The 27500-nt window shown below is 43.2% G+C and overlaps 1 protein-coding gene across 2 annotated transcripts in view; it reads right to left on the bottom strand.

Moving 5' to 3' along the window:
- The window catches only part of meis1b (Meis homeobox 1 b), a 78635-nt gene that overhangs the window by 34778 nt on the left and 16357 nt on the right, over nucleotides 1-27500 (bottom strand). For both annotated transcript variants that reach the window (XM_070542020.1, XM_070542019.1), the window contains exon 8: nucleotides 7473-7618. In XM_070542020.1, the coding sequence (XP_070398121.1) occupies nucleotides 7473-7618 (146 nt within the window). The remainder of the gene's footprint in view (nucleotides 1-7472; nucleotides 7619-27500) is intronic.

The following is a 27500-nucleotide window of genomic DNA, read 5'->3' as shown; positions in this document are numbered from 1 at the left end:
GATTTCTACTTCTACTATGGTGTAGTGCTGGATGCATGCTGTAGAGCTCCATGCTGCCCCGTTCAGTTTGGGAGAATATTGTCTCACCGCAGAGACGAGCCGCACAAACCATAAACGCTGCGAGTTGTGAAGCGCGTTCCAGCCGCGAGCCGCATCACCGCGCGGAAAGTGAATGCGTCAAGCGTAAACCAAGCTTAAGGAACCATTAGGAGTTACCATGTGGTCCCATCAATCCCAACAGAGACCAATGGGATACATTTGCCCAGCTATTAAACTAATATTCAAAGCATGAATGCATTAAATCAAACAATTACACATCCATCCATCCATCCATCCATGCATTCATCCATCCATGAATCCATCCATCTATCCATCTATCCATCCATCCATCCATGCATTCATCCAACCATCTATCCATGCATCCGTCCATCATCCATGAATCCATTCCATCTATCCATCTATCCATCTATCCATCCATCCATCCATGCATTCATCCAACCATCCATCCATCCATCTGAACTTTCTCCAATCCTGCACCGTCTAGTTTCCTTCACGACAACAGCAAGTCTTCTGGCCTCCCCTGCCAGAGCAGAAATTAATTATATCACTTTTCACACCTGTTTCTGCTCAAACCCCCTCAGCACTCAGCTTTGTCAAAGAAAAAAAAGATTTCCAAGGGGGGGAATAATGCTCCCCCAACTCGGCTACATCTGCGTACGCATGCGGTTAAATTATACTCTAATTGTATTAACGCTGGATTATGCCTTCCAGTTGGGTTTTTTATGCTCGCTCCCTCTCTGCATTTTACACATTTTAAGGGAAGAAAGGAGGGGGAAGGAGGGAAGGGAGGGGGTAAGCAGCTCATTGAGGGTTTGCGGGGTGGTTCCTTTTATGAGCTGCGATCATGGCTGCCCCTCGTTACACTGCATCTGTGTACAAATAGGAGGGGAGGAGAGCCAGGATGTGAGTGTGTTAGTGATAATGTGTATAAAAGTGTGTGCCCCGGTCTGTGAATATACCAGTACTCACACTTCAAATGCCAAACCCACTGCCCTTTCCAGCTACACACACACACACACACACACACACACACACACACACACACACACACACACACACACACACACACACACACACACATCTGCATCAGTCTAGCAACAATCTAAATGGGAATATGGTTTGTGTGCAGCAGGCAGGCGGGGCTGAATTCCATCTAATTACTCTATCACATAATTTCACAAATTGCCTTTTCATAGGGGAGTGGAGAGCAGAGCACAGGGCGCATTGGGGATTGGAGGCCTGAGCTTTCATTTACTACTCATTTCTTGTTAAATTAAACAAGAAAATACCATTTGTGAGAAGGGGAGGGTGCAGGCTAGGTGGGGCGGGGGATTGTGACTGCACGTCGGGATGAAATTGCAGAAAAAGGGATAAGACAGCTGCGCCTTCATCTCCTGATCCATTTCTAAGTTTGCAAGTAATAAAGTATCAGTTATGCAATCGCTTTACAATTGCTTTCACCACTTAAGGTAATTTTGTTCACAGTACATTTCATCATTACCACTCCTTAAGGGCACAACTGTGTGTTCCTAATGTGGGAATGAATTAAACAAATGCAGATTTGTCAAATACACAATTCAGTAAATTATTAAAGGCAGAATTATTTTTATTATCAATTGTGATGAGACCCTCCCCATCACACACACTCACTTTTTTTTTTTTGGTTCCCACCCAAGTTTACAGCTGCATGTCAAGCTGGCAGCAGGCTGCATAGCTTTGCCATTGGTGACAGGCGGTTAACGCTAATGTTTTGTAGCCGCTCCAAGTCACCGCAGCCAAATTCTTGCGATGAACTTGTCCCAGAAGCATTGTCAACAACATATGAGCTCATTGGGTGTGTTGGAGAAAACTCAGCGAGCTGCAACTGTTGTCCTAATCACAAATTCAATGCCGCTGCTCTATCTGTCAGTCACAAGCCTGTTTTCCTCCTTGTCAACCTGTAGGTACCCAAAGTACTGCAGCTTTGAACGCTCTAATGTTAAAAACAGCAGTGTTTTTCCTCTTGTTGCTCTACATTTTTAATCTTTTGCTGTAAATGTGGGGAAAAAAATGGATAAGTAAGTAGAGATGCAATAAATTCTTCAACTCAACACCAAAAGGAACAGCTGTATAAATGCCACCTACCACTTACCCTGCTGGTGCACTCATAGCCCCAGTTTGCCACCCACCTTCCCGTTCCTCTTTGCTACAATGGGAACTCCCTTGAGGGCCCAAGTGAGAGGGCGACTGACATAAAAACACCAAAAGAGCTTTTATCCACACTTCTGCTCTAATTCTAAACATTTTTTGCATTATTCTCATTGGAGTCATTGCAGGAATGTTGAATAGTTTTGTATGTATTACTAAAAAATGAAAAAATAAATAAATAAATAAAAAACAAAGACTGACTTATTTATTTGGGTTTATGAGGTGCATTAGTAGCCTGGCCTGCCAGACTCCTCCTCTGTTTAATTCTGCACAGAGAAAGGATCTGGGAACGTTCCTATTCAAACAACCCCACCGCCTGAGAATTCTAACCGAGCCAATCAGTGCTGAGCAGCGTACGTCACACACCGTAACGCCGAGTTTGTCAAACATGGCGACTAGGGATGGGTACCTTTGACATTTGAATCGATCCGGTACTAATTCCCGGTACCTACGAGTCGATACCGGTACTTAACGGTACCAATTTTCGATACTTTTGAGTGTTTATTATTTTAATTCTCTTTTATAATTAAATATATATTTTTCTCAATATATAACCATATTTGATAAATATCATGATAAATAACATACAAGTTTGTATTTTAACTTCGTCCTTGTAGTTTTATAAGCTGATAATTAAACTGAAGCAAACATCTTTACTGTGAACTAAATTTACTGTGTATCTTCATTCCTTTTGCCGTCCTTTTTCATATGATTTTTCCTACTGGGAAGTTAGAATTTCCGAGGAGAAAGCGAACGCACCATTAGCTGATAACGGTGGCAATGGAAGCTAACATATCAAGCTAACGTTATCTTTAACAGTTTATTTAGCTGCTGGAGCAGATTAAAACGATGATGGATCAAACTTAGATCGTTGTCGCTGGTTTTACCTTCACCCATTCACCCGTCGCATTTAGTAAAGTAAAGCCAAACTTTAGAGCGCGTTCATGTTCTTCTAGTCGGAAATTCGGAGTTCCGAGGAGAAAGCGAACGCACCATTAGCGAAACGGAAGCTAACAAATCAAGGTAACGTTATCTTAAACATTTTATTTACCTACTGGAGCAGATTAAGATGAGGATGTCTCACTTAGATCGTTGTCTGTCGCTAGTTTCATCACCCAGTTACCCATCACATTTAGTGAAGTGGACCCAAGCTTTAGCGTGCGTTCTTCTTTCTACCATGCTTGCTCTGTTTACAACTGGCTCGCAGGGACCGGCGACATAACGCTCTTGCGCATGCGCACCTGTCTTGGCAGTACCGAAACGAGGCACCGTTTGAAATGACGTGAATCGGTGTTCGGTCGGTACTGTGGAATTCGGTCGGTACCTTAAAAAGTACCGAATTCGGTACTCATCCCTAATGGCGACTGAAGCGGAGTTCGCTGCGGCTCTTTCCTCTGTTCTAAATGACCTCCATCTTTAACCTTTCCAAGATGGCTGACCATGTTTTGTGTGGAGGTGTGAGTGCCTCTTTGTCTGTGGTTTGAAAAGCATCCTATGGATGTTAATGAAACTTTCAGAAAGTTATGATGAGATGTGCATCTACAACTTGTCTTTTAAATCAACCCATTCCAAGATGTCTACCACAACCAACAGAATGGAGAAAGCACAAAAATACCTGCAACTCAGTCAGTTTGACAGATCGTTAGCTAAAGTTTGGTGTATTAATGGCCAAGGGTTGTTTGAACTCAACCCAACCTGTGTGTCAGCAAAATATCTGAATGAAACTCTCAGACAGTAATCTTCAGTTAAACATTTACATCTAATTAACTTTTGAAGTCGGTCTAACTGAACATGAGTGCTACAGCTAATCGACCTCCGTCAGGTTTGCAGATATTGAGCTAAACTTTCATGTGGTCGTTGCAGAGAGCCATCCACAGCACCACCGCCAATACACAGTCTATTTTTAAAAGGTCAAAGTCACAGCTTTTTGTTAAACAAAAACAACGTGTTAAGTTAAATGGATGGATCACCTGTCTGCATTACAATGGTACCATCATTGTTTGTTAATTTGTAGAGCACTTTTACACCAGCGGTCATGGTGGCCCAATGCTGTCCACTAAAACAACAAGTTAAAACAGATAAAAACATAGAATAAAAGAACAAAAGGATGAGATTTTATAGTATAGGTTTAAAACAACAACACAGGAACAACGGCCTGACTTACCAGATGACAGAGAGCGAAAGTCTAGAACCCACTTAGATTTAATACTATGCTCATAAATAGGCCATCTAATGTCAGGTGGTTGGTTCCATAGTCTATGTGCAAACACGGAGAATTCACGCTCCCACCCAAAAAAACCTTCCGTCATGTTCTCAGAACGACCGATAAGTCATGCTCAGATGGTCGCAGGAGTGTGGCTGCAGTGGATTTTGTCACCAGTGAAGAAACGTATGGAGGTCTAGACTCGGAGCAGCTAGGCTAAGCCATCGTCCTTCATTTGGTATGAATATAAATCATGAGACCAAAGCATGGTATGTTTACTGTACTGTAATATTGTTGTTTATCAAAATAACTTTTTTTCTATAAACAAAGACTTTCCTCTGAGTTCTGTTTGAGTTCACTGAAGACAATAAACATCTATTGATTTTCAAATTAACTTCACTTGACTGAAAAGGTCAACACTGGAGGACCTGTAGACATTTCCAGTTGAAGCCATGCCAGACCTGTTCGTATCCATGATGCATGTTTTCACGAGAGCTAAAACTCTGGTGGATCCTCCCATTGACTCTCCTCACCTCCTCATCTCCTGCTTTTCTCACTCCTAGAACATATCCGTCCAAATATTTGAAATCTCAGAGTGCAGAAACCCCTCGACAGGCAGACCCAAGGTGTAATATGACACAGGAGGTGTGTTTATGTGTGTGTGTCCCATGGCATGTGTATGCTGAGTTGTGTTTCCACACCGAGTATGTGTGTGTGTGTCTGGGTGTGCTTCAAACGCCTTCCCTCTGTGGCCCTGAAGGTTTTGGGGTGTATGGATAGAGGTCATGAAGGCAGATGGAGAGGAGGGAAGAGAAAGATGAAAAGGTCTTGTGAAGTGGATGCACTGCGTGAAAAATATAAGTTTGCCTTTGTGACACGAGAGCTCTGTGAGGATGTTTCTGCTCTTTGCACTAACCAGTGTGTGTCAAATACAAACACCGATCTAAAACAAAAGAACGGTTTTAGCACTTTGCTAAGTTTTACATGTTGTAAATTAGAATTATGTCATTTATTTTTCATAACAATATTTATGCAAACAGTAGGTGTACCTATAAATAAATGTCTTTTAAATTTTAATCACATTTAAACAGATGAGTTTAGTCTAAAAGGCCACTTTTGATTGAAGTGTTGTAGTAATTATGGCAGAGAAATAAAAATCTGAGACGTCTGTGGTCAAAATGGCACCAAAGCATAAGTCAACGTTTCACAGAGCTGTAACTGTTATGAAATTTTCAAAGTGTCTCAAAATGTTTAGAAGGATTTTCCATCTCCTTGTGGGATGTGCAGGATCTTGCTCTCGTGTTGACTGAACATATTTCTAGTTAAAGCAGCTTCTCAGTTTGGTTTTATTGATAGAGGAGTGAGATAAATGTGAGGAGACTTTGGGAGGGGTTGGCTAAAAAGTCGCAAGTAAAAGTAATAGGAACTTGGAACACACTGACATATAATCAAGACACTTTGTGGCTAAATTGTAACAGAAAGCATTGCGAGACGGTTGCATCACATGTTCCACGTGTTTCCGCCGTAAAGCTTATCACAAAATTGTCATTTGTACCAATCCAACTCGAATCCAACTGAAACTTTGCTTATTTTTGCGTAATTCTGAGTCTCCAAGAGTTTCAGTTCAGTAAGATGCTGGGAATCCAACAAAAGCATGATATTTAACTGAACATCTACAGACAATGAAGTTTAGCATCTTCAACAATGACTGCAGATGTTTAAGATAACACCTGGCTAGAAGAGGACACAACACATAATTTCTTGATGTCAGATATGGGCAGTGAGTGTGTGCATGTCACTTCCTCAGCTGCACCAATGTGAACTTCGAAGAATATTAGATTTGCAGAGTGACATGTGATCCTTAATAGTGCTGTTGGAGCAAATGTCAGTAACAGTGAGGAGGAAGCTTTGATCATCCAGTCTCAGTAAATTACAGTCCGGTTGTCCTCTGCTAAACTCAGCTGATTTCACTTTAGACTCTTGCTATGTATGTTATTATTATTATTATTATTATTATTATTATTATTATTATTATTATTTTCACTGATGATTCTTTAAATGTCTCGGATAAGTTTGATGAATTTTAACATGAATGTAAAATTAGTTAAGCCATGATCTTATCATTAAACTAATATGCATCAAACACATTAAAACAATGTGTTATGAAAATTGTATTTCTTACTTTTTTTATGCTAATTGTGGCGAAAACACCTAGAAGCAAACAGTTATGTGTTCTTGAAAGCAACACAAAAATGCTTTTAACACATTAAGGTATTGATTTTAAACTGGTTTCAATGATTTTTGAGTCATAAACTTGACCATCTTCACATTGGAAAATACCCTGTAGCCCTCTGCTGACCTGAAACTGCCCTTTACGGTTTTGTGGTTCAGGCAGGAGCTCTAGTGGAAGGCCTCTACCTGCTTTACAGCTGTTAGCTGGTTACAGTTCTGGTAGCTTATATAAAGGCTAGCAGTTAGCTTTTTCAGTTTGCCAGCTATCAATAAAAAGCAAAAGAAAAAGAAGAATTTTGCTCATTTTGTTGGCATCATGGTGGAGCCTGATTGTATAAGTAAGTGAGTAAAGTCATTGGAGACGAAGCAAAGAGCTAAAACCAGATTGAATGTCGGCACGGCCTACACTAGTTTGAGGAAGCTAAAGGAGGCTACGAAATCACGTACTGATGGTGACCTGGCTTTGTTGCTACTGAACTTGGAAGTAATAATATTTTTACCCAACAGTGTGGATCTTTTACTTTGTGACTTATTTAGTATCAGTTTGCGCAAGTAAGCATTAACTTGTTGTTAGCGCTAGCGACAGCTGTCTGTGACAGAGGTGTTTACAACAGTTGTAATTTCACTTTCCACCAGTGAGAGGGAGAAGAAGTGGGGAACTTATTAAGTGTTGTTTTAATTTGTGTTTTAGCGTCTGTGACTCAAAACAGAAAAGAACAAAAACTAGAACGCTCTAAGTGAGACATCTGTCTGTTAAGAATCAGAAAAGATTCTAGTTTGCTGAACCTACCGTTAGGTGCTGGAAGAGCCATGCTCTCATGATGTTGGTGGCCACTTTAGGAAAAATCCCTCTCTTCTTGTTGTGTTTTTTTTCTTTATCTGGGTCATCGTCGTCCCCCGTGCTCGGCGAAGCCACACTGTTGTCCAGGCCATCACCTGTCATATGACGAGAAACAGGAAGAGACAGAAAAGATCAGACACACACTTTGTTTACTCCCTGCATTTGCTGTGCCTTCCCATTCAAAGGGAATAAATACGATTTTGAAGGAATTCTGGAGGGCTTTGTAGGCACAGACGAATGGGTATAGAAACACGACAATGGCAAGAAGAGAATGGCTGGAAAACAGCACCTCATAAATGCATTCATTTTTAATACATTTATAAATAACCCTGCCTTTCATTTCTACCCCCGTCACTGAGAACACAGTAAGCGCTCGCATCCTTCTGTGGGAAGAAGAGGGGAAAAGGGAGCACAAAGGACTTGTAAGGTCGCATTTCCCCACTCTCCCATCCAAACCCGCGCAGAATTGAAAATGACAGAAAGATTTAGTCTTTATTATCCTGAGGGGAAAATAGTTATTGAAGCGTCGCCCTAGCGCATTCTGCCATTTTACCTGAGGTGGAAAGAGTAACACAGCACTACAAAAGGCAAAGCTGCAAGGATGGGGGGAGGCGGAAAATAAAAGGAAAATATGTGGGAGAAAAAAAGAAGTCGAGAGGCACAAACAGCACTAACAAAGCTAGCTGCTTTTCATAACAATAGCATCATGGCTGCTTACAGCAACCTGTAGGGCTTCGATAAGACTCTATTAAGGCCAGTTAACCTCACCTGAGGGGAACAGTGACACACACACACACACAGACACACACACACACACACACAGACACACACACACACACACACACACACACACACACACACACACACACACACGCACACACACACACACACATCCTCCCAAGTACTGTACTCATCCTATACAGCTGAGAAACCGGCTCTTCCCATATGTGGCTGTGGAAAGTCTACTTGTGATTATCATTATTCAAAGATTCGAGCTGTTCTCAGTGAAGAAAATATCCAGAACCATGAGGAAAAGTAAACAAGCGGCGCCCTCGTGGCTTTCTGCGCCCGACTTGTCCTGCAACACACCTCTGAACTGGAAGTTAGGGGGGAAATATAAAACCCGGCAAAGCAGCGCGCCAAATCGGATCCTGTTATTTATTGATTACACACTAAGCACTTCTAAAGCTTCTTGGTTTATTTGCTGTGGCAAGAGTTGATAACTGCAATGACGCAGAATCACGCTCCACTAACTTCCAGAGGGTGACGCCCGGCACCTTGCTTAACCGTAAGCCCAGGTTCATCGATAATTAATGGGGATGTTGGCGCTAATCCGGTTGGAGATGACTTTTTTCCAGCCCGCCACATCAATGGAATAATCAAGGGCCTAAAACCCAGGCCTTTGCTCCCCATTACCTCAGGCAAAAGAATTCCTGAAAGCATGCCTGGAGGGCACCTGAATTATAGACACCATTAGGAGAGAGCCTCTCAACAAACCATATGAAACAACACACTTGACCAGCTCTCTTGGTTCTGCTCTGGCAGAGGGAGATGCATATGCACACATACTGGAGGTTTTTTAATGAACCTCATGTGGAGGTGGAGGTGACAGTATCAAGGGTGGTGGAGAGATAAAACAGGAGCTTTGCATTGATGTAGCAGCGCTGATGCAAACACCACCCACTGTGCTTTGCTAATGCACACACGAGGATCAAGCTTGTGGTCGGGTTGAGCTCATTCAACTTTTTTCCAGCATTCTCTCATATTTCATCCCATAAAATCTCTAAATTATAAAATGCATTTAAATTTTCCAAACTGGACCTTGCATCAAATCCCTCTTTAGATATCCAAAACCCGAATATTCTTAATTTATGAGGACAAATAAAGGAACAAATCAATACCTGCTTCTATTGCTTAAATTAATTACAGCTGTTGAATGACTAATCCATGAATTGATTTACAATACTGCACACACACAAACACACGCTCACACACACACTGAGTGCCTTCACCAGCTTCTCGGCTTCTCTCTGTCCTGAAAGCAGACTCACATTGCAAGCTTCAGTTACATCATTAGCCTGGGACAAATACAGCCTGAGCCTAACAAGTCAGTTGAGTTTTTTCTTCCTACTGTTTCAGGGCTAAAATACACCCACCCCTCTGTCTCTCTCCCCAGCTGCCTGCTGGAAAAAGTCGGGTGAGCCGAGCCGAGCCGAGGCCCTGTAATCTAAGACCAGATTTTCATTGGAAGCAAATGCTTTCAATCCGTTGTAAAGACCGGCTCATGTTCAGCAAAGCCTACAATAACAAACCTAGGGGCTGGTCCCATGCGAGTTGGGAAAACAGAAGCAAACGGCCGGAGAACCAGCCTGGAAATTGAATGAGTGAGCATGCTATCTCGAGGAAAAGGTAAGGTATCATGAGAAGAAAAGATGAGAAGGAGGAGGAAATGTGTAGATAAAGCACAAACGTATAAAAAAAATCCCCAACTTTTTTTTCGCTTCGTTTTTTTTTATCACTCATAACCCAAGCCAGACAGGGAAACTCTATTTGTTTCTCTTCTTTTCTTTCTCTACACTGACCCAGTCTGACCTATGTGCTCCTACTTTTCCTAGAAGGGGAAAAAGAAGGAGACGGCCCATCAATTTTATTGGCATTTCCATTTTAGGTGCTATTTGATACCAATCACCTCTATAAGGTCTGGGGCTAATTTCTGCTTTTCTCTAACCCCAGAGAGAGAGGGAAGGCTGAGCAGAAAGAGAGAAGAGAGCGAGCTGAGGTAGCAAAGGTGCTGAAGCTGTGTTCAGTCGGCATGCCGAGGAAATGTCAACGGTGTTGCTGCAGCCTGTCAGAGAAAGAGAGGCTGAGGCAGGGAAGGAAACGGAAGAGAGATTAAGGGTGAAATAGTGCAAGAAAAGATGGAGGAGAAGGGCAAGGCGAAGACTCAGAAAAACAAGAGTCGATGCTGTAACTCAAGCCAGGGATGGAGGCAATGAAGGGAGAGAAAATAATAGGAGAGTGGAGATGCAGCAGCATGCAGGAGCTAATCAGATGACAGAAATCAGACACAGAACAGACAGCTATGGGAACCTACAATGTGTTCTTTCTACATGTGACATCTCATTACACACACCCAAAAACTCTGTTCCATCTACTCACACATAACGTGTGGACAGTGGACGGCATAGTGGACTTCTTAAACGACGCTCATCCTGAATCTGTGTCCCAGACTGAAGACTTTATGGAAAAAATAATAATAAACGCTGACATCTTGTATTAGGGTACAGAATACGCGTCTGTTGATGTAACATGCAACACACACTCTCAAATCTTCCCCAAACAGCTTGAGTTGTTTTCAAACCTTTCCACGATGTGATCATAGGTCAGCGTGGACAGAAATGATTGTTGATGTGTTTGATGTCTGACAAGAATAAATCTAATAGTTTTCGATGGTCAGTCAGGATGTTGTGGTAAGTCTGCCATAAAGCCGACATGCAGTCACTCAGAAAGCTAGACGTGCAGCCAGTAAGCTGCTCATTCAATAAAACAGTGGGTCACTCTCCATGCACGGTCTGCCAGCCTTATTAAGGGCCTCAGCAGGCTGTAACCCCTGGCTGCATGCACACAGCGTGGGGAAGCTAACCTAGCAAGCTGCAGCCTCCCCACCAGAAAAAGCCACAGGCACAGCTCTGGGCCTGGCCCACATGATCAGCCATGACAACGTCTTTGCAACTAGTTAGAGGAAGGACTGGGAGGGGGATGGGGGGGGGGGGGGTGAATCAATGCAGGATGGTGCGGGTGCATGTTTGTCTGTGAAGAATGTATGCATGCATAGATGTGCATTCGTCTGGATGTGCGTGCATCTCTGCCATCCCTCATGATTGTGTGCTTCCAGTTTTCGTGTGTGTGTGTGTGTGTGTGTGTGTGTGTGTGTGTGTGTGTGTGTGTGTGTGTGTGTGTGTGTGTGTGTGTGTGTGTGTGTGTGTGTGTGTGTGTGGCAATTAGGAGCAGGCCACTGACTGGAAGGAGCCAGGGGCAGTTGAAATGCCCCGGGGCCAACCAAGGGAAGGAATATTTTATAAGTCCCCTCACACGCTGTATACAAAAATACACACTAGCACACAAACTCAGACACACAAATGTGTGCAAGGAGGGAATGACGTAAAAATTAGGCTTGCTTTCGTCCCGTGTCAGCACAACGGGCGTTAGCATTAGCTAAGCAGATGTTAGCTGCTGTGCTCCTTCAGCTTTAGTGGCTCTCCTTTGAGAGGATTCCACTCTTTATGTTTAATATTGTATTCCTCCTGCTTTATTACTCGTACTACTCTTGATTTGGTCTGTCTCCTGGACTTCTCAGTTCCAGTGAAATATATTCACCAAAAATTGGAGGTTTGAGTTTTTGTCACAGTGAATCAAACAGCTAATTTGACCAACTAGAATTTAACGGAGGATTGGGATTGACGTTATTCATGTCCTCAATCTGCACATTTTCCTTGGAGAGAGTGTAATTTAGGCTTCCGCTCCTGTTCTTCATCGTCTCCCTGTATCACTCTCTTTCTCAAGGCGCACTCTGACATTATCATGTAGTATCTAGGCTAATCTGTTATGATCTGATTATGAACCATCTCTTGGCACAAGAGCGACACTGGTACTACCTGCCCCCTAAACATGGGCTCACGTGCCATTTTGAGGTGTCAGCCATTTTTCTGCTGCCTGGCGGATTAACAGCCACCAACTCGCCGGTCATTCATCTGCAAACAGCGATATCGTTAGACACATCGCTTCTAGTGAAGAATGGTGACATTTAGCTTCCTAATATATGTTTCCTTTCTCTGAAGCACTGCTGTGATGGTTAAACAGCTTTTATGAATATTAGCCTTGTACCAGATGTCACGAGTGGGATCCTGTTTGAGGAGTCGTTCACAGATGGCTAAACGTTTTTCAAGGACACTGAGAGATGTTTTTGCAGCTTTACAGGCTGTGGATGACCCGAGAGGAGAAAGAGAAGAAGCAAGGCTTTTGAGTTTATAACTGTGCATTTAGTGTAAAGATTATTTGCCACGAGAGAGAGAGAGAGTCTTCCTCAGAGTTCTAGTGACCTGGAGCTGATCTTTTGTAAGCCACTCCTCCAGATTCACACCCCAGAAAGCTCACATGACCCTGGATTGGTGGCCCAAGCCTCAGGGGCCTGTTATCCTTTTCCACATGGGACACATGCATCTGATATTGGCAGGCGAGAAATTCACACACACACACACACACACACACACACACACACACACACACACACACACACACACACACACTTGAAACATGATGGATGAAGAACACACACTTTAACCTAGAACACACACACACGCTGATGTACATTCACTAAAATTCTCTCTATCTCTCTCTCTCTCTCTCTCTCTCTCTCTCTCTCTCTCTCTCTCTCTCTCTGGCACTCACACACACACACACACACACACACACACACACACACACACACACACACACACACACACACACACACACACACACACACACACACACACACACACACTTGAGACATGATGGATGAAGAACACACACTTTAACCAAGAACACTCACACACACGCTGATGTACATTCACTAAAATTCTCTCTCTCTCTCTCTCTCTCTCTCTCTCTCTCTCTCTCTCTCTCTCTCTCTCTCTCTCTCTCTCTCTCTCTCTGGCACTCACACACAAACACACATACATTACATTCCCAGAAATCCTCAGAGGGGTAAAGACGGGCTAGCAAGAGGGGAGGGGGCAAAGAAAAAAGTGGCGCTTATTGTATTCAGACCATTCATAAGCTCGAGACTTGCTGAGGGGGAGTGCAGGGGGAGAGGGGGGAGTTGCGGGTCTTTGGGGGGGTTCCCTTTGCATGACTCCTGGGGCCCCTCCCACTTTCAAATATCCCAAACATTCAGGCATTCCTTGCAGTGTAATTCCCAAGTAGGGGTACACTTTCAAAAGCATCTACCCCCCTAATTTAGGTCACCAAAACAGAAACATGCTCCTGTTTTCCCGAGCTCCTCCATGAGGAAACTTTCCAAAAAGAACAACAAAAATATCCTACACCAACACACACACAACGCTCTCTGTGACCAATGCTGCTTTGCTTCCCTTTTATTTCCAGCAAAGAAGAAAGACGGAAAGAAATCCCCACGACCGCTCTGCGGATAATGACATGCACTGTCAAGAATACAATATGGCTAGTCTAGACTTCTCTTCCTGCCTTTGCCAGAAAGTCTCCACTCCCTTTGGATCTTTGCTTACAACTTTGGGATCAGCTGACTCTAAAGAGCAGCCAGTGCTAAAGCTACAATTTAATGAATAAGCAGATTAGAGAGAAGGTTGTCATTATTTACAAAAGGATAAAAATGGGCTTGCCAGGTAAACAATCAGGGGGAAAGTAAAGTAATTGCTTCCTGTAATCAAAACAATTCCATTGAAGTAATTACAGTAAATAACGAGAGCTTTGCAAGAACAAAGGCCGTTACTCTGAATGATGACAGTTTTGTGGATCAGCACTGACAGATTCAATAATGGCAGAAACTAGTAAGCCATTAACAAAAGGTTATTTGTTATTAAAGCACACTGGAGTCCTCTTGTTGTGAAAATCTGAGCCAAATTTGGAGCAATTATTTCATTTGTGGTGATCTGATTGGAGGAGGATCAGGAAGTCGGGCTAAGGAATGTGATTAACTCCCAACAAAAAGGATATTAAGGAAATACTCAGGCCATGTTTCATACTAATACAATCATTCAAAGTGTCAAAACCTCAGATCTCTGTGATTTATGCAGCTTTTGCTGGAACTGTTGGTGGATTTTCTTGTAAGTGGATATGAATGCATGCTTTCCCACGTGCTTGTCTTCACTGCATGTTCTGGGGGTGCTAAGCAAGACAAGACATGGAAGACTTAGAGATTTGTCGATTTTGAAGCTGATTTTTATGCATCAGGTCTGCAAAAGAGAACAAAACCCTGTTTGGAAGGGAGTTTCTAGAGTGCACGGGTTCTCAATCGCAGCAGGGCAGCCCTCCTATTGCTGGAACTTAGAATAATTCAAAAGAAACCCACCCCCCTGTCCGAATGTGTCATTCCAAAAATCTTGAGTCTGTCCTAAACCCCTCCCTTCACAGTTGCCCTGAGTCTCAAAAGTAAGAGAAACGTTCGACAACATCTGGAGGGGTTGGTAACCAATGAAACCAAGGTGTGAAAAAGGTAGAGCTTTGCTTAAATATGAATGATTCCAGTTCTGATTCCAGCTCCATTCCGGTTCCTAGTGATTCTTGATTCCATTGGTCTTACTTGGTGAAATAATGTGAACTTCTTTGTGAATTTTAATTCTACGATCTGTCTAAAGTGAAGCCACACTTGAGCCCAGTAACGTAAACACTTCCAGTGGATTCTTCTTCATTAACATTCAGCAGCTTCTTGTTGCGGCCGACAGGCTGGGTATCAAAACCAGGTATCGGAATTTAAAACGTGAACAATTCCAGGAAAAACTGAAAACGAGTCCCGGTTCAAATCGATGCTCCGTGCCCGCCCTTAGTTGTGAACGACTGGTGATAATTAAAGAGAATCTGAAGTTTTGGATGTGGGAAATTTACATTAAAAATGATGATAAACTACAAACAAATGACAAAGTAATGTCAAAGAATAACTGCTTCAAGATTCCCAAATGTACCAATAGTTTCATGTGTTTAATGACTGGCCGTTTATCACCTTCCACACATAAAAAGCTATGTGACATAACTAACTGAGCCTCTTTGACTGTTTATAGTCCGAGTCTTATTCATTACAACCAAGCCCCCACAATGCGGCTCTAAAATTGAGGCAAACCGGGATATGAAATAAATTGCAGTTCCACCCTCATCTGCTGGGGGCTGGTGTCAGAAATGAGCAAACCCTCATTGACTCCCATGTTAAAAATACCAATTTCACAGCAGAAATGAACATGTTTACAGCCTGGTACCAAAACATGTTTTTTGTTTAAATGATCTAGTTTACACTCATGACAACTCTGAGGGGGGTGAATTTTTTCTCACTCTTCTGTTTAAGTGTATTAAAAGCCTAAAATTCTGTATAATTAATGAGCATCAGACCCAAGTGACCACAGAGCTAGCTCCGTGGAAAGGCCTCAGTAGAGCCTCGGTCTGGCTTGGAAACTGTTCCAGGATTTTGAGTCTCTGTGTTTGTGTATTCTTTTTTGGATATTATTTGTGCAATTGTTGGACAAAATGACTTGCTGTGGCATTAATTGCACTAATAGAGCGTCCAAGGAGTCTCCACTTCATTTTTTTCGGTAAGTAAAATTATATTTATGTATTTTAGGTCACTGCCGAGCTGAGCTTAGATTTTAACATGTACTGTTTAACCATGAAATTTAAATGTAATAGGGTAAAGCCCAGTGCATTTAACATAATGCTGCACTTTAGAAAATGGGTTGAAATATAACATGTTGGTGGAGCTGGGTTCCGACTATCGGCTTGTGGAGCTCTCGGGAGACCGATGTTTTCCACCCGGTTCTCCCCTCCCCGCAGCTCGGCGCATCTCTGTCTGATCGCAGCTTCTGTCTGCTGCGCGGGCTGCCGGCTTGTGGAGCTCTGGGATGGAAAACTTTCCACCCGGTTCTCCCCAGCGGCAGCTCTGCGCATCTCAGATCGCAGCTGCACTTGTCTGCTGTGCGGCTGCCGGCTTGTGGAGGTCTCGGAGACCTCTGTGTTCCACCCGGTTTTACCCAGCAGTCAGCCCGGCGTATCTCTGACTCAGAAGCTCTGGTGTTGTACACAGTTAACTCCGATTGTAGCTAGGTTGCTACCTCCGTTAGCTTAGCTCCCATCTCCGCGTTAGCTTTGGGTTAGCTTCAGGTTAGCTTGTAGCTAGTTCGACAGGGTGTCGTCAGTTGATCCCAGCCTTACAGTCCCACCCTCAGCTCCACCTCTCTTCCCTTTTGTGGAATTGTCTGGGCTTGACGGAACCTGTGACACGGACAAAATGGCGGTGGTGGCCACCTCCCATTTCTCCTCAAAAACGTGTTATTGGAGCCTATGGAAAGGAGATGTTCAGTATATTTATGTTGACGATTATAACGTGCACTGAGGGTCATTTTCTCTGTGAAACAGTTCTTGTGCTTCCAAATGTCTGGGCCAATCCACATTTGGCTTTGAGGGATGGAGAGATGTGTGTGTGTGTGTGTGTGTTGGGGGGGGGGGGGGGTTGTAGGATCAGGCCTGTTGACATAGCCATAGGTGATGGCAAAAATGTCAGTGTAAATGTGACTGCTCTCCCTGTGCCATTTTCCCGAAAAGGGTCATCACTACAGGCTGCCTGACACGCTGGCATCTGCCTCAAGCACAGGGCACCGACACGACATTAAACTGCAGCGCACGCGCGCACACACACACTGTCAGCGTGTATTCCTGCTTCTAGATCAGCTAAAAAATAAAAAGAATGAGGTGGAAAGAGACAAAGACCAAGCTAAAATGAAAGTGCAGGACAATGAGTTCACCCTTTCATGTTGAGCGCTTTTTCTGTGTTGCTATTGATTTTTTTCTCTCCGGCTATAGTGTTGCTGTTTCATTTTTTTTTTTTTTACTTGAAGCTAGAAGGCCAGAACTGGTTCAAACAGCAACAGTTATAAGGGCAACACAAACACACAAACTAGTAAGCATCTTAGAATTGTGTCTGTTTTGCAGCTTTCACACTCTTAACTGTTGCTCTCAGTCGTTTCACCGCCTCTCAAAGGCCTTTTGACACCTAGCTCACCAAGCCCCAGTCAAACCTAACACACAGCAAACAGATACAGAGGGAAAATGGACCGTGGAAGAGGAGGGGAAGGGGGGAGGGGATGGCAGAGAGGACAAGGACTTTAACAAAAGGTAAAAGCACTTAACAGCACAATGGCATGGCGGTTCTTTCCAAAAGTCAGCTGGTGTGCTGAAGGGCATCCCAAAGTCCTTCAGTGTAGATGTGGGACAAAGGAGAGGAAAACTTTAGCCAATCTTAAGGGAAATGTCCTATTAGACTCTACTTTAGACCAAAATTGACTTTAGAAACTTCTGGTCAGCAACGTGCTTTAATGACCCTTCAAACCCTTTGTAAAGTTTTAAAATGACTGTCAACACAAACGATCTGTCGAGGTGAGTTCAGCAAATCTTAACCTGTTATAATAGGTTCATTAAAAAAACAACTTTTGTTCCACTTGTGTGTTAGTTCAGCTTTCCTGTTTATAATCCAATGACTGGCACAGACTCTGACGTTAATGCACGTTGCTGTTCGCACTGCTAACTTATCAGTGCAGGCCAAACTAAAATACGTAGTTAGATAATGTAGGCATGCAGTGGCACGAGCTAATAATACCTCATCAGCTTCCAGATAGCCGTTTTTCTTAGAACATCAAGAGCTTTCAGTGTTTGACATAATAGTGTGTGAACCCACAGGCTCAGTCAAGTGAGAGGATGTTAGGTAAACAGGGTAAGTCTTTATCAGAGACACAGCCCACTGCAGTAAAACACTTTGACGCATTGCATTTCCATTTTAAGGGTTTAGCATGCTCAAATCAAAGGACACCTTTCTAAACTCCATCACATGTACCTTCGCATTATTCATATAGCGTAATCTCTGGTTTACAAGCTGAAGAAGTGAAGATTAAACTACCCCCCTGCCAGCACCTCAAAAAGGACTACTTCATCTTTACTCCCCCCTGCTCATCGTGGCCTGATTGGTACAGGATGCTGTGTTGCATGGATGTGGTGGATTAGCAGGTCCTATCAGCCGACCCATACACAACCCTGATAAGAGTTTTAGGACAGAAGTGGAGGAAGAGGAAGTGAGTGGGTTTACAGCGACCCACTTCCTGTGGAGCATGGGCCCATGTGGACAGGAGTGATATGCCCCCCATGGATGCCGGTGCTCTCACCACACATTCCCACTGAGTCACTTCCTGAAAGAGGCAGCCTCCTCTGGGGCTGACTTCCTGTAAGAGTATGACCTCCCTGCTGCTTAACAGAATCTCAATGGAACAAAGACTGAGGAGTGCCCATGGGAGCTGGTGTGTATGATATATATATATATATATATATATATATATATATATATATATATATATATATATATACTGTGTGTGTGTGTGTGTGTACGTGTGCGCGTGCACATGCATGTGCGTGTGTGTGTGCGCGCACGCTTAACACCACCATTCAGCTTTTTACTCCAAAGGTTATCAGAGTAAAAATCTCTGCCATCAGTCCCTGTTCATCTCTTTGAGTTTCAGTGGCTTGGAGCAAGAAGGGACGATCGGGTTACATCCAAATGTGTTTGTTCATAAGTGTGTGCACCACAAGTGGCGAGCTTTGTGTTGCTCTGCAAACACACAAAGTAAACGCCCATGTTGCCCTCCAGCCCAGCCTGCTGCTCTTGTGTTTATCTACAGGTATTTGTTATCTAGACCACTCTTTCCCCTTTTCTCCCTCCCTAAGCTCTTAGAAAAGCTCGGTGAAGTCTTTATCTCTCAGCTGAATCCCTATAGCAGGTATCCATGTCAAAGGGACCAATGGGAGAGGGGCCTCTGAGGACAGTGTGTTTGGTCTGGGTCAGCCTCGGGTCAAGCAGACCAGAAGACGTATTAAACCGAGTTTTGTCTCCAACTCACTGCATTCCAGGTTACCTGGGCAAGCAGCGTGGCATCTAGGCCAAGGCATTTCACATCTGTAAGCAAACTTGCTCAAACTGTTATAGGCTGTTAACAGATGTTGAGAGAAATGTGGTCTGCTGCAGAGATCAAACCTCAGACTGAATGTACACGTGTATATAAAAGCCAGGTTTGAAGATCAGGAGCAAGTGAAGTATATTAGTATCACATGAGGGTTATAAAACAGAGTAGCGTGGATCCTTCTCAATAAAAATAAAATCCATTGTGAAGACGGTTGGGACCAAATATGGAGCTTCTGCTGGTGTCTCCCTGGCATGAAATTGGCTTTGTGTTGGTGGCGTTTGGAGAGCTGGCTGGTAAATTCTCTCCTCCTTTTGTTCGGGGGGGGGGGGGGGGGCTCCATGCATAATGCTCTTAGCCAGGGAGGCCTGGAACTGTGTCTATAAATTGAATTATTTCAATTTGAGGGAGAGTGAGAGAATAATGGAGAGTAGCTGTGAGTGTGTGTGTTGCATTTACATGTGAACATATGCATGTGTGCTGGTCCAGAGAGGCTCATTTTTATTCTTCTACAGGGTTCATATTTACAAGTGAGAATATAAACCAACTTGCAGGAGATTACAGAGGAGGCCAAGGGTTAGTTTGCAGCTGGAAGCTATACTAATGGATAAAAAGGGCTGTGAACTTTCAGTGTCTTTGGATACTTACCTTCAGATTAGCAATAAAATAAAATGAAATTTAAAAAAAATTCTTGATCTTCTTTCCTCTCTGAACTTTACAAAGACTGAGAGAGAGCGTGTGTTTGTGTGTATAAGGGTGGAGGTGGGGTGAAAATATTCCTGACACAATATAATCGGCAGGGGACCATATGGCAAACTGGCAGCAAGCTATTTATCCTTATCCTCTTTGCAGGCTAAAATTAGCACTTCACTGTTTGTAGCTTTAAGCTGGACTCCAACCTCTGCTATTGAGCTAATAATAAAGGAAAAATACTTAGCACTAGTCCACCCCTCTCTATATGTATTTTATGTCCTCTTCTAACTTTTTTCTTCTCCACCTTTCCCTGAGACCTGGCTTTCTATCTAAATAGCATTCATTTAAGACTCAGATTATGCTAAACATGTCAGCACGAACTGTAATGATGTAAGCGTTGCTTTATCCAGGTTCCCAATAAAGGGATGTACACAGGAAAGCCTGGATTTCCTGAACATGGACCCCCTAAAGAGAGCAGGATGATGAGGCTAATCTCTTTATCAAAAGCCCAAATAAACATGAGTGCTTTGAGAGTTACTGTTGTGTTTGCTGGTGGACCACACAATGCTCCTCTGGTTTGCTGAAAACGAGGACATTTTTAATATCAGCAATTCTCCATAAGTAAAAGATATTCCAACAAAAATGCCCATTTTTGTCATTCACTGGCACGGCTCGCTAGCCTAGAAATCTAGACCATCTGTTGCCGAAGAAAAATCATTTTTATCTGCACGTCGTTTAGACCACGCTCTACTGGAACCTCCGCAGCCCCCGGAGAGTCTTGAGCTGGTCCAGTCAGCTCCATACCAGTTCAGCGGCCTAGTGGTAGACTGTCCTCCCTGGGACTGGAAGATCAGAGTTCAAATCCCAGTCGGGTCATACCAAAGACTTTGTAAAACTGGGACCCAATGCCTCCCTGCTTGACACTCATCTTTAAGGGGTTGGGTTGGGGGGTTAACCACCAAATAGTTCCCGAGCGCAGCTGTTTCTGCAGCTCCCTGCTCCCCACAGGGATGGGTAAAACGCGGAGGACAGCTTTCACCACAGGACACCAGTGTGTGACAACTATGGCACTTTAATCTTTAATCACACCGTTCCATCTGTTTAGTGGGTGGGATGTCACTGCGACTGAGCAAAACTACAATGGCAGCGGCTCGTTTGAAACGGCTTTGGCATCAACTTTGGACTATTTAGACTTGGACTTTCCTTTGAGTCAAGGGCAGACAGAGGTACTTAAATCCTTTATTTAGAAAAAAGACGTATTTTCATCTTCTTCAACAGTGTGTGGTAAACTGATCCGTTGACTGACATCTGTAGCGCTGAGTATGTCATGCTGCTCGTTGTTTAAAAGCATTCAGTGACAGTTTAAAAGACAACCGTAGATTGTACCCCACAACTGAGCTCTCTCTGTGGGTCGTGGCCAGACTACATATTCACACATTTATAGGATGACTTGTCAAGCTAATGGTTTGCTTCAGTCCTGCATTCTTTCCAGTCTCATATCAGTGAAAAGTTAACATATATCTGATCAGAGGCCTCTTGGGCCCTGAGCTCAGCTCCTTTATAGATGAGGAGGAGGAGGCGAGGAGGAGGCAAGCATCGTCAGCAGTGACAGAAGTGCAAAGACAGAGGAAGAGTTAAGGTCATTTTATGGGTCGTTTGTAATGTGTTGTGACCCATCAGAGATGACCTAAAACATGTCCAACTACAACCAAGAACTCTTATTCTGTCTTCTAAAGCTTGTGCATTAGACTGCATGTGAACAACATTGTGCTCCATGAGGTGATTTTGGTGCAGATAAAATCATGCTAACTGGTGACAGAAGTGTTGCTGTTCTACCCGTTTCCTGCAAGAACACAAACCTCACACAGACAAACACTACTTGTACTTTATCTTTACCCCTCTATTCACATGCATGGCAAGTGCAACACCACATGTCAACTTGTTTACGTTTGTAAATCAAAGCTAACGCATTTACTTCTAAAAGATAATATCTAGTCATTTGACAAAAGTGGCATCTTCTTCCCAGATAGAATTGCACTACAACTGAGCAAAGTCTGATGGTTTCTACTGAAATAAACACAAGCAAAGCTTTCAGTTGACTCCATTCATATAAGGCACATTTAAAGGCTCTGCGTGAAATTGTGGCTATGTTTAAGCACAGATCCCAACTGGAAAGGCTTTTATTCTAATAGACCTTTTCTATCAAGAGACCAGAGAAAAGCAGTGTTTAAATTTTTTCACCCATAAACATTTTTCTTTTTATAATCTCCCCACCCCGACACACGAGAGACATCTACAAGGCTACAGAGGGTGTGTAAACAGTATCTTTTAGCAAACACCAGTAATTAGATATAGGCATTTGGCATTCACACCAGTCACAAATTAAAGAAGAGTGCTTCCTGTAAACAGACAGTGAGAATGTGTCTACATCATTAGTGTGCCACAATTATAACATGGGAGCTAAAGATATATTTCCCTCCCACTTGCACTCCCTCAGTGGAGCAAATGAAGTGGATCTTTTCTTTTAAACACTAAACAAAAGCAATGAAATCAATGTGCAATTAAATCCCTTTCAAATAAACATTTTATTTCTTTAAAATGAATAAAATGTCTAAATGCTGGCGTTCCTGCACAGCAGAGAGCGTGGAGGCATGTGCAAGGCAGGCAGAGCCAGAAGAAAGGCTCCTTGTGCAGATGCATGTCATGAATGAATATGTATTTCATGTAAATTCTGCACACAAGCCATATTGTAATAGTCTGGGCTAGACTTTGCATTTCTTTGGTTATGCAAACATGCCCACGTGTAACCAACACAACGATGGAGACACAAACGGAATAAATCCAAAAGAAATTTAAAGTCACAAAAATAAAAAATATAGCACAATGATGTGTAGATCCTCTCAATGCTTTCGCAGAAAGTCAAAAAGGAGAGTAAGGATGATTTTAGGACATGGACAGAGAAAGTTGAAAAAAGAGACTCAGTGAGCAGATGTGGGATTCACAGACTCAAGCGCACATCCCTTCTGTCCCAAAGTCTCAGTCAAACAAGCTCGAACAACTTATCTAATGGTTTTATGGTTATTATCTTCTCACACGAGAAATATTGACTCAAGCCAATAAAACCAAGTTAGTGGATGTGATTGAAAAAGTAGAGGATCACCTGATGTTAATGGAAGGAAATCATTGTGTTTACGTTGATTTCAGAGCCCTTTTCCTGGCGACCTCGGCAGCTGTGTGACAACGGCTTTAATCCCAAAAGTAAACTGGCTCCTCTGCCTGGGAACCTGATACCATTTCCTCTTTTTAAGATGGGCAAACTCAGGCCACTTGAGTTTGCTTGTTTCATATGACGCAATAAAAAGCCATCAAGGGCTGTCATTTGCTGCCACATGAGTCATTACATGAGAGCGGATGCGTCAAACACTGTGATAGTGAGCGGTTGTAAAGCTCTCAGTGCGTGTGGGAGAGGAAGCTCGTCGTTGCGTGTGCAGCGAAAGGCCTTTACCTTTCCCAGGTAACTGCAGCTAATAATGTTTGAGATGCAGTAAATGGAGTGAAGGTGGAGTAAACACTGCTACCAGCAACACACACTTGTTTGGGGACGATTTATAAAGCTGTTTAAGAACCAATTACCCTTTACGGCTGTCATATACTCATCTTCATGTGAACAAAAAGTTAGACCAACACACACACACACACACACACACACACACACACACACACACACACACACACACACACACACACACACACACACACACACGCCAGTTCTCACTCTACTGCACCATCAGAACGTTTCCACAGCATTGAGCTTGAGATTTGTGCTTCTCCAGCTCATCTTAGATTGTTTCTTTATGTCTTTTCATTCCCTCCCCTCTCTACTCACACCCTGAGGAAATCAAAAAGAGAATCCTGTTTGGGTCTGCCAGCTCCTCTTCTTCTACCTCGAGTAATACCGACTGAAGAAAAATCAAGGGAACCACATACCTTTTATCCACCCACAGAGCTTCACATTTAAACAGATTACTGGTAAAGCTGGACACCAGTAAGACAATTACCGGACCAAGGATACTGCTCGATTGCGTCTAGACGATGTCTAGACAATATACACGTAAATATAAAAACTCTGTCTCCTACTATCCTCTTTAGATGGACCACAATTCTGCCCTGATTTAAACATTTCAAGCCCCACAAGCTAATTGTACATTAACGTGCGTGCTTCAGTCAGGAACTGTGTGCTTTAGACAAAGTCTCTGGTCACTTTAGGCCCGTTTGAACTATTGGAACTTCCGGGTGATTTAACCGGACCTGCGCATTTCTTTATTTTACCGAGCAATGCCAAAAGAACCATGTTCCAGGCCATTCCAGGGGCCAACAGAGTGCCTGCATTGGGGCATGTGATGGTCCTGGTAGAGTCGCTGTGCAGAGTTTGTGGTTAGCTCATGCTGATTGGTTGTAAGTCAGTGGAAAATTATATCAGGAGACGTTGCCAAACAATTGAAATGTGCAAATATGGAAATGTTGCTTGTGAAACAATAAAAAAAAGAAACAAAAGCAACATTCTTGGTGCTTTAAAATCGTCGTTTCTGATCTCCCAACACTGGGAAAGTGGAAAACTGGAAGTAGACCCCCCATTTTGAAGTAATTCACGCTGCTTTTACGTCACACAGCCACTTTCCCGTTTCCCTGAATGGATTGAAATACATCGTACATTGACAGAATTAAACTTTTTAAATGTTATTAATATCCTTGGACACCTTTAGGTGCTGTTCAGTGACATCACTCGCTTCTGAAACCGTCACAATATGCTAACGGCTTAGCAAAGTCCAGAAAGGGCCGATTCTGTACAAAGACTCAGCAGCGGAGAGGACCGAGTCTTCATATTTTCCCTGTCACACTTCCCCATCCCAGTAGTTTCCTGGGACTCCCATAGTGGAAACACTACTACAGTAACAAAGATGGTTACCACGGTGACACCAATGAGCTACTGGCAGCAGCTTTAGCACTTCTGTAACATTTTTGACGTTGTGTCTCAGCTGCGTTTATTAGTGTACTGAGTGGCTGCTGCATTACTATCCTTCAAAAAATTTCTCACAAATGTTCTGATTTAATTTGTTGCACGGTCTGAAAGAAGTTGGAAGTGTTTAAGGTGCCTTACAGAACGGAGTTGTGAGAGAAATTCCAGCTTATATTAATCAAAAGAAGGAATAAAACATCCTCTTTGAGCTTCTGAAAGAGCCAATCAAAGAGGGAGGGGAACACACCACACACACACAGACTAATGCAGCGCTCTCTTCCGGTCTGCTGGACAATCGGACCAATTAATCGTTGACTTTGAGGGGGTCACGTGAAGCCGAACGATTGGACGAGCAGAAGCAGACTCCTGATGTCCACGTTGGCCCAGCCCAGCTCTGGGAATGACCCAATAAGATGACTGAAAAAAGCAGCAGGTCTGTAGCCTGACCTTGTCAGAGGGCACGTGAAGTTTGAGCGGCGATGCACGGGTGGGTGAATGAAAGCATCACGAATATTTCCGCCTGATCGATTGAAAATTCCCAGTCGGTGAAGGTTATATACAGGGATTACCACCACATCACGTTTATAAACCTCACAGATAACTGAACGTCAGCAGAATAAATGGCAAAAAGCTGTGATGATTTGTCTAGAAACACAAGAATCCCATGCTTAGACCCTTCATGCAGCAAGTAACAGCCTATTTGAATTAAATCCCAAATATCAGATCTAGAAATCACACAACACAGAGAAATCTCAGGTTGCTGCTCAGACCACAGTAATGGGCAGACACCAACACAGCGCCTTACAGGGAGCCGTTTGTCTTGGCTCAGCACACTCCACTCTTTACAAACAGCCTGGGTAATTGGTGATACATATCTAATATCACCAGTCATCGCCTCACTCCTGGGACGACTTTGACTGGCAAAGACGAGAATCGTGCAAAGCTTTCAGAAAGAGAGCACACACATGCTCTACGCATCCACATCACCGCAGCTGACCAGTTCAGCGCCTGCATGTTATTTTGATTCCTTCGCACGCCAGGCCCTCGGAGAAGCCGAGGGGTGTCCTTACAAATTCACACAGGCAAAGAGGAGCACTTTATGCTGCATGAAAAAGAGACGACTCGCTCATGTGCACGAGGGACTCCCCGCCATCGCAGGCGCACATGATCTGTCAGCTTTTCCTTTCCCCTTCCAGCATGCTTTCTACAGATCCAAGGCTGCAGTCGGACTTCTCCGGCGTGCTCGTGGGTGTTAAAGCAAAGCCAGCCGTTTGGTCGGAGCTAGTTAACACACGACTGGACTAATAGAGCGGGACTAATTAACTACAGGGCTGCTCTCTGACTTTTTCTCGTCGGTGCTTGCTGGATGTTTACAAAGATCTCCCGGAGAAAGCGAGGAGGACAAATAAGAGGCTTTCTTCTTTGTGTGCTCTTTAGGGAGAAAGGAGACACCCAGAATTGATTTTAATGACATGTGTGAAGCAAATGTGATCCTCCCTCTATTTTTTTGTCACCGCCAATGGAATTTAGCGCTAAAAAATACCATGGGCATTGTGGTCAAAGCATAAGCACCATAACTGAGGATGGAGCATGTGAGAATTGTCACCACATGTAAAAATAAAAGGCAGAGGTTTTTTTTTTCCCCCACACAGCCTCTTTGACAAAGCTCTGCAAAACATCTGCAAATTTAAGTTATCATTAAGCACATTATTGCGTTGCATTCTTTAATCTAGCACAGCTCTGAAAGCTCCTCGACTCTTTGGTTCGGCTGAGCGAGTACACTTCCGGGTGAAAACAGAGATTTGTGTTCCACTGGGCAGTGACCCATTAAGACAAGAGAACAGAGCAGAGCATGTGCTTTTCTCAGGAATAGCCCCAGAAAAAATGAAAGAAAGGCCAGTTCACTAGTTAAAGGGCCTGGCTATCCAGCATCGTTCCTCTGAGCTGCTTCGCTCTGCTGGAGGGGGGAAGGCTGGAGGAGAGAGGAATGCAGAGTAGATGATAAGGAGACAAGAGGGGAGGAATCACTGATAGATCAAGAGGATGAGGAGGAGGAGGTAGAGAGAGAAAAGGGAACAAAGAGGACGAACTGGGAGGAATTAGTACAGAGAAAAAGTTCTGGAGGAATAAATCACCCCCTCAACTTCACCTGTTATTTTCTTTTATTTATGATTACAATTTCAGACTGAGTTTGAGACCTTTCAGAATAAAAGCTGGCAAACTTTCATCCTAAAAGCCTTTAAAAAATTTTTTTAAATATTTAATTCTTAAGTTAAATAGAAACTAATAATACACAGTCTGCTGGATTTTCTTACATAGGGAACGTTTAACTAATTGTCATAATGACCTGAACTCAGTGCACTGATAAGTGGCACGTTTATTTTGTAAAGTGCCTTCAGACGACTCTTGTTGTGAGTTGATGTATAAATAAATTGAATTATAAGGTTCTCCTGGTTCTATGAGTTCTCCTCGTGCCGTCTGCCTTCACCCTTTAAGGTGATCAATTCAACCAATTGATTCAATTAAAGCAATCAGTTTTTCTTTATA

This window comes from Nothobranchius furzeri, chromosome 12, assembly GCF_043380555.1.
Source record: "Nothobranchius furzeri strain GRZ-AD chromosome 12, NfurGRZ-RIMD1, whole genome shotgun sequence".
Classification (NCBI taxonomy): domain Eukaryota; kingdom Metazoa; phylum Chordata; class Actinopteri; order Cyprinodontiformes; family Nothobranchiidae; genus Nothobranchius; species Nothobranchius furzeri.
This window is presented reverse-complemented; position numbering and strand designations above follow the sequence as displayed.